This window comes from Xenopus laevis, chromosome 9_10S, assembly GCF_017654675.1.
Source record: "Xenopus laevis strain J_2021 chromosome 9_10S, Xenopus_laevis_v10.1, whole genome shotgun sequence".
In the NCBI taxonomy this organism is placed as follows: domain Eukaryota; kingdom Metazoa; phylum Chordata; class Amphibia; order Anura; family Pipidae; genus Xenopus; species Xenopus laevis.
In genome coordinates, this window is record NC_054388.1 from 94,297,170 (window position 1) to 94,305,827 (window position 8,658).

At 40.4% G+C, this 8,658-nt stretch overlaps 1 protein-coding gene across 1 annotated transcript in view; it reads right to left on the reverse strand.

The window, feature by feature from the left end:
- Positions 1-916: 916 nt before the first annotated feature.
- dnaaf5.S (dynein, axonemal, assembly factor 5 S homeolog) overlaps positions 917-8,658 on the reverse strand; it is a 32,218-nt gene continuing 24,476 nt past the window's right edge. The window contains exons 11-13 of the mRNA XM_018239162.2: positions 6,840-6,996; positions 4,927-5,118; positions 917-1,733 (exon numbers count right to left, since the gene is read on the reverse strand). Coding sequence (XP_018094651.1) covers positions 1,582-1,733; positions 4,927-5,118; positions 6,840-6,996 — 501 coding nt within the window. The 3' untranslated portion in view covers positions 917-1,581. The remainder of the gene's footprint in view (positions 1,734-4,926; positions 5,119-6,839; positions 6,997-8,658) is intronic.

Consider the following 8,658-nt stretch of genomic DNA (forward strand, 5'->3'; position numbering starts at 1 on the left):
ACTACGGGGGTTATTTATCAAAGTCTGAATTTATCTCAATATTTTCTGCTACAAACTCTGATCAAATCCGCTCGGGTTTTTTACGCGGATTTATTATTACAGTTTCCCGAAAACTTGATTTGCGGGGAAAAAAAATTTTCACAATATTTTCAGAATTTTCACCCGAAAACTTCTGGGTATTGCACGAAACCCAGCGTACATAAAAAAATCATTGGGACTTCTCCAATTGACTTATATATGTAACCTCGACAGGTCTGAGATGCCGGATTCTCAGATTCTGACTTTTCCATCCTCGGGGTTTAATAAATGCCAAAAAATTCGTGATTTTTTAAAAGTCTGATTTTATAAAAACAAAATCACGAATATTTCATGAATTTTGCATTCGGAGTTTAGTAAATAACCCCCTACCTGAATGTGTAAAGCCAAGGTTTGGTAGAAGAGGAATATTGGTTTGAGGCTGTTTTCTATGATTTGGGTTAGGACCCCTAATTAATTTCAAAACAAACCTACAGTGTACAAATAAACATCAACATCTTGACAATTCCATGCTTCCTACTTTGTGGCCACAGTTTTGGGGGAAGACCCAATGCAAGTTAACAGCAAGGGCTTTGCCACACACAATTGGGCCGGGAAAATTACTGCGAATGCGCCGAAAACAAAGGTCTTCTTCCGACGTTTAACTAACAAAAGAAGTTGGTTGCCGTGAACTGCGGTGGAGAGAATCTGCACCGAGGGGTAAGTAAAAAGTTAGGGGGATTTGCCCGGGTACCAACAAGGCTGGGGGGGGGAAGGGAGGTCTACAAAGGGTAGGGGGGTTGGAGTTTTTTATGTTATGGGTTTGTTTCTCCTTTAATAAACAGCAGATATCTTTTAAATCTAAATGATATAAAATAACATCTACAAATGGTGTAAATAATGATGTAAATATTGCAATATTTATTCAGCTCCTTTGAGATATAAAAAAAAAAATGAATCCATGTGTTGCGGTATTGCATGAAGTATAGTTTGATGCATAGGTTACAAACAAAACTGTAGGGCTGCCCCTCAAGTGGTAATATAATATATATTATGAGCAAGCTTGTTTGTTCCTTTCCATGGTGTGTGATCAAATCACTAATAACTGCACCAGACAAGTTTGACTGTGCCCTCGAGTGCTAGACCCGAGTGTTCTGCAAGGTGATCACACGCAGGACAATTTCCTTTTTCCTGCTGGTCTAAAAAGCAGACGTCTTTGGTTTCAAGAAAGTGTGGGGTCTACACCTAATGTAAAAATTTATAGAAAATTTGGTTAATTCTTATTAATAGCATTTATATACTGGGAGATGCCCATTCTTTTCCTCTTGTATTCAAATAAGCAAAAGATCATTATAACCGGTGCATGTGCAGTAACTGACGGGATCCATCAGAGCAAATCCTCTTCTGTGACCCACTGATTGTGCTTTCAAATCACCGAGCTGGTTACTTTAAAATTTGGGCATGGAGAAGTTTTCCCTTTGCATTACTGACAATGCAAAATAAATATAGGTTTAAAAATAGTACAGGAGCATGGGAAGAGCCAGCTGTTTGAACCTGAATGACGTACTACGTGCACTGTGTAGGCGGACTGCTTGTATACGTCTGAATGTAATGGAAAAGCTGATCACAGTAAGCCGGAGATCTGTGCTTGTGTCGGACTAATTCTATTTCTTGCAATAAGAGGGATGGACAGACAGCACTCCCTTCCTTCAGCAGATCTGTATGATAAAGGGAGAGGGAGCACACCATTAACATTTATTCATACATATAGCACCAACTTATTCTACAGAAGGGTGTATATATAAAGTATATACATTAGCTACTGATTACAGAAAAAAACACAACCTGTAACTGATACAAGAGGTAAAGAAGGCCCTTTTCAATAGAACTTAAAATGACGACACTGTAATAGAGACTGTCCCTTGCATTCACCAGGGTGGTCCCAGGGGGGGTTGCTTAATGTAAGCAATTCTATGGTGGAGCTGAGTGCTTCATAAGTTCCACATAGGTGCAGGCAAAAGTTCACTCTGGAGAGCCGATTCAATTCAATGTATTTTATTCAGTCACAGTCACAACATGTTTCGGACACATATGTCCTTCATCAGGTTCCACATACTCCACTGGCCAAAACTCAGGGCTGCCGTTAGAAATCACGGGGCCCCGCACAACAAATTATTCGGGGGCCCCCTGGGGTCCGCCCACTCCACATCACAATTAAACACAGACATTAGTGCTAAAAAAGGTAACCCCCCCCCCACACACAAGTTATTAAAAGCTATTGGGGACCAGGGCCCCCCTATAATTAAAAAAAAAAAAAAAAGCATTAGTGCCAGGGCCCCCCATACAAGTAAAAAAAAATTGGGGCCCCATACATTGGTGGCAGGGGCCTATATAGTATTAAAATAATACATTGGTGGCCAGGGGATTAAAAAAAATAAAAAAAACACATTGCTGTTCAGTAGAATTGAAATCGTGCTTTCGGAACTTCAACTTCGCCTCCTTTAGTGACTTCAGGTCTTTTTGCTGCTTCAGGACTTTCGGCTGTTTTGTGAATTCGGGTCTTTTTGCCTCTTCAAGGCTTCAATTTCGGTTATTTTCGTGACTTTGGGTCTTTTCGCCACTTCGGCTGTTAGGCTTTTCGCCACTTCTGCATTTTGGCTGTTCAGGACTTCGAAAGGAGGCAGCGCGGCTTTGGCGCTGTCAAGGGGGGCCTGGCTCTTTTGAAAAGTTCAGCACTACAGCCCCCCCTTCAGGCCCAGGCCCGGTATACTTATCGCCCCTGTGCCCCCCCCCCCCCCTATGATGGCCCTGCCAAAACGCAAACCTACATTACAAGTCAGCACTGCTGGCCATGCGGTCAATGGCTGCAGTCAAGTCTTTTAAAATACTGCCACCTAGTGTTCATAATGAGAAAACACACCGTTATGAAGTCGGAATACTAATGGCAAAGTTGGCCGTGCAAAAGCACATTTTGACTGATGACTCCTACTCCTACTCCTAATCTCCAAGTCGGCAGCCTATTGGCTCACATATTGTTCCATAACAAATTGCCTCTACAAACGATATTGGATTGGGGCTCCTCAGAAAATACTCAGAAAAGTAGCAAACTCCTACTATGCATGATCTGCATTAGGTTGTGGATGTGATACTTAACAAGTCTGCAAAGGTTCCCCTGTTACCTGCTCTGGCCATTGTTTAAGGGCTGCTCCCAAATATACAATATGGAGTATTCTACTTATATGGCAGCTCCTAAATACATGCACGAATGATAAACACACTGCTAACCCCTTAATAAATCATCCTAATCTTCTCTGGCAGTGGAAGTATTAAGAAGTGAAGAGCCTGGCACATGTAATAGTCTTTATGATCAATGAACTGCGCTTGCTATCCTCTCAGGACTGTCTTCTTTACAAATTGGTCTTGCTATTAGCATCCCTCACAAAACGCCACAGTGATTAATCAACATCCAAAATGGGTCTTTTTGTTAATAGATGATTCACAAATGGTGCCATTTTGCAGTAGCTGATATTTCCTTTATATAAAAAATGGATAAACATCCCAATCAACCAAGAAAAAGATGAAGTAAGCTGAAGTAAGCTAGCCTGCTAATTGGTTGTCTTCCTCTGGATGCTCTGCAACAGACATACAGTATTCCGCTGGAGTAATGTTGTTTTCAACGTGTAATGTGGACTCTTTTTTGCCTTTGGGTCCAATACAAGCTAATCTTTGGAAATGCCGATTGGGCTCACATAAAGCATAGGGAAAAAAAGCCCATTACTAGTATCTAAGAAGTTATCAATCTAAATTCACACCATTTAAAAAGAAATCTTTTGGCAATTGGTGTTTATGAGGACAGCAGGTTATCTCTTGGTGCTTGCCTAGGTACAAGGGTTTTACCTTGCCTACATTCCACAGTGGTTATGCCTTGTCCATAAAGGGCATGTAAAGGCAAAAAAATAAAATCCCATTTTCGCTTTCTTTAATGAAAAAGAAACCGATCTCCAATATACTTTAATTAAAAAATATGTACTGAAACCTGACTGTATGCAGTGACATTCTCCCATCATTTACTGCTGTGGATAGGAATTGTCAGATGGTCCCTAACTGCTCTGCAGGGAAACAATCATACTTATGAACAGCAGGGGGAGCCCCGCCTTACTTCCTAGCCATGCAGAACTCAAGCAGCTTTGTTTGTCTCCCTGTAGAACAGTCGGTGACTGTGTAGAGATTTGTATTGCACTTTATTTTTGCCTTTACATCCCCTTTACTGTTTCCAACTCCAGCTGCAGGGACAAAGATCATGGAGCCAGATTTAAACAGATTAACTGGGATTCCATTTGGAGGATTATTTTGCTGCAGCCACTGGTTCTGCAGAGTTGGAGAAAGTTTGTACTAAACAATACAAAAGCTATAAAATCCACATTAGATTACATGATAACACAGGACCCAGTGCAGTCTGTATATTCTGATTATTAATCAGTCTTGCTGTATCGGCTTCTGGCATATATTATTGGACTTGTGCTGTTTTGATAATTTATGATGATCCCTAAGCAGCCCAGACCACACTGAGCATGTGCACAGTCTTGGTCTTGCAAAGATGTATAACAAAGTTACAAGATGGTGACCCCCTGTGGCCAACTTTGAAAGCATAAATAATTTGTTTAATTAGGCTTCTGGTGTAGTAAGATTCATGTTTATATTTAGTATACAAAATACAGCATGTCTAGCCTTATTCTATTTTAGACTGTACTTCCCCTTTAATGGAGCTATCAAGAAAAATAAACAAATGCAACCCTATTTAAGGATAGATTTCTGTTCCCAGCCTGCCAAGATCACCAGTATCTGTTTGTGAGCACATCCTGGCCAGTGTCCCATCATAACATATACAAATAACATGTGCACTTGTCTTACCTAGAACAATAAGTTGTAGACTTGCATCTGGATCGTCAAGATGAACTAGCAAACCTTTGTATAAAAACTCAAGGTGGCCCTTATATGTAGTTCTTTCATACTCTTCGTTGATGCATTTAAACCACTGATAGAGGGTTTTAACAGCTGCAACTCTAACCTCGTCAGAAGCATCATCCAGGCGCTTTAAAAGTTCTGTGAACAAAAAATATTTGTTTAAAAAAATAAAATGTAATCAATGTACCACTAATAATGGGACTTAGTGGAGATTCGTAAACTCAGTCTACTGGAAAAGGCAAAGTATATGTACATTTCACAAAGGAAATTAAAAGGGGACATATACCGGCCAGTATAATCATATAAAATTGCTCTTCTGAGCACTTTTGCAATTTACATTAGCTTTTTTTATGTTTCATGATATTAGCAGTTCTAAGACTGCATAACAGGAGCTCTGCCTGGTGTTCTGTCTGGACGAAGGTCAGACAGAACAGCAAAAGTATAATTTATTTATCCAAGAAGGGTCTATTTAATTCTATTGCTCATGTCACTCTGAGTTTAATCCTAAAATTAGCTTATCAATTCTGATTATTTCTTTCTGTCATTTCAGTTGAATTGTTTAAAATGGATATTTAACTTTATCCAAGCCTCCAAGGGATTTGATATGTCAGACCTCCAATAAAACAACTAATGTTAAATTGCGATTCCCACATAAAGTCAGGGGCTGTGAATCCACTCAATATTGATACTGATCAGTATTGCGAATCACTATATTGGAACCAATATAACTGGTATAAATGCAACAAATCAATAGAGATTTTTGGTGGTCCCTCACTCCATATGTTTCAGGGTGTCCTCAACAGAGTAGTGGCCCCGTCCCGCCGCAAAACTTCCAAATCAGCTTAAGAATGAACTCTGGAGACCCACGGCAAATTCAGTGTAATTTATTTCTCACAACATGTTTCGGATATAAATATCCTTCATCAGGTGCTTGTAAGTGAACCCAAGCTATTTATTACCCCATTTACACCAACAATAAGTTTTTGTTCATGTGACTTGTGACTGCACTTTAGGATGGAACTGCTTTCTGGCAGGCTGTTATTTCTCCTACTTAATGTAACTGAATCAGTCTCAGTGGGACATGGGTTTTTACTATTGAGTGTTGTTCTTAGATCTACCAGGCAGCTGTTATCGTGTGTTAAACTGGCCATAGACGCAAAGATCCGATCGTACAATCGAACTTTCCCATCTCCCGACCTGCCACTAACCATTCCAATCAAAGTACAAATACAAAGTACAAAAGAACAAATCAGCCAATACATGCAGAGATATTATCAGCAGCCGACAGAAATCTTTTAACCTGTATGATCGACCAAACGAAAAATGTCTTAACCTGTCCGATCTCCGCCAGCTGAAAAATGTCAGGACTCTCCACACATGGTCCGAAAATCATACGAATCATCGATTCGTACGATCAGATCTTTGCGTCTATGGCCAGCTTTAGGGAGCTGCTATCTGGTTACCTTCACATTGTACTTTTGTTAGGCTGCTGGGTGGGGGGAAGGGAGGGGGTGATATCACTCCATGACTGGGGGCAGCTGGGAAACTGTCAATATGTCTAGCCCCATGTCAGATTTCAAAATTGAATATAAAAAAATCTGTTTGCTCTTTTGAAAAATGGATTTCAGTGCAGAATTCTGCTGGAGCAGCACTATTAACTGATGCACACACAGCTACCAATTTAAAAAGGGTGTTCTATAACAGATCAGATTCTACGAGATAGATTTCCTGATTGAATTTATAATACATCTATCTGTCCTTCAATATATAAATCAAACTCTCCTAAAATAGTTATTGCAAGGATAAAGAAAAATAACTCAATTGAAAGAGAACAATGCAGAGCATATAGAGCAATTTACCAGGATAAATCTTGTTCAGTTTATCAGGGTGCAGCTGCCCTTCACAAGGACTCAGAAGAGCTCTGATAATGCGGCAAGACATTAGCCGGCACATCTTTGAGTCCTCTTCCAATGTCGTGATGACCTGGGGCATCAAATTGTCTTCTACCCGAAGAATCTGTTAATAATAATAATTATGAAAAGGTTAAATTCAGGGAAGCTATTGTGTTCCTCTTGTTCCCAGAAGGTCTCCTGCTTGCTGTATACAAATGAAAATTCCACATTTTATCAAAGTTGAGCTGTAACAGTGAAGTTTCATGCAGTGTAAGAAAATGTTCATATACAACACGAGTCAGACAAATAGATGAGACTATAGTTTAACAACTGTAAGTAAATAAGTAACGGTTTCTTGGTTGTTAGTGAGAATGGATCTCAGGGCAGGAATGAGCAACTGTGGGGGAAATATGTTTTACTCTTTGGGAGAGATCTTTCATGCCCAAAAGTACCACAGAGAACTAAAATGGATTCACCAACAGAAAATTACGAATTAGTAAGGCTTAAAATGGAAACCCAAGTGCAGCTGTGCCCTGGTATTAACTATGGGTATTGACCTGGAAACACGCTTGAAATGCTCTTGCTTTAAGTTGACTTTATAACTCTCTTTGGTGTGTGAGTGACACTTGCTGTAGTCAAACTCTCAACACAAACCATAGAAACTGGGATGGGAACCCTCAAATTCGTTTTTTTGGTTGGGACAAACAATGACCATCAATACTACATTTTTAGAGGGTGGATGGTAATTTCTTTGTTGGACATTTGCAGAACCAGGGGTGTATGTAGAAGCATGGACTGCAGTTACACCAGGGCCTGAGAGTAGTAAGTAGATACTTTGCAAAGACTAAAGACTGATGTCTAATGGGCCACATGAGTGGATGGAGCGTGAAAATAAGAAACTGGTATTCTCTAGGGTGGTGTGTGTGTGTGTGTGTGTGTGTGTATGTATGGATGCTTAAAGGAGAACTAAACCCCCCTTAATCAAAAATCCCCTTCAGTCCATTGGCCCCCCTCAATCCTTTCTCCCTCCTTAGTAACTCAGTGGAAAAAGTATCCCTGTCATGTACCTTGGCATAATTATGTAGAGTAGTGCAGCAAAGCTCTTCAGCGACATCTTTTGTATCTTCGGATACTCTTCCTTTGGCAATCTTCTGAGCTTTCCGTGCATGTGCAGTAGGCACGAATACCAGAATGGTCCCTACTGCGCATGTGCGAAAAAGCTCCATGCCGGCATTCACTTCCGCGAGGAACCAGAGGATGGCGCTGGAGAGATTCGCTGCACTACTCTGCATGAATATGCCAAGTACATGACAGGGACACTTTTTCCACTGAGTTACTAAGGGAGGGAGAAAGCAGTGGGTCCCAATGAGTGGAAGGGAATTTTTGATTAACGGGGGGTTTAGGTCTCCATTAAAGGAGAACTAAATCTTAACTAAAGAAGTAGGTAGAAACGCTGTGCATTATATTTTGGGTTTCTGTACCAGGCCAAGGCAACCACAGCCCTTTAGCAGGGAAGATCTGTGTCTCTAACGATGCCCCAGTAGCTCCCCATCTTCTTTTCTGCTGATTCACTCTGCCCATGCTCTGTGCTGCTGTCACTTACTGAGCTTAGGGACCCACTCACAATATACAGTACACATATAATAGAAAATATAATTAATACAGATAATTACTACATGGCAGCACAGAAACCAGTGCAACTAGCATCAGAATGTAATATTTAATATAATAATCAACCCTGTAGCATCATCTTATATTACAGACCAACCTCATTTTCTGCTTGATA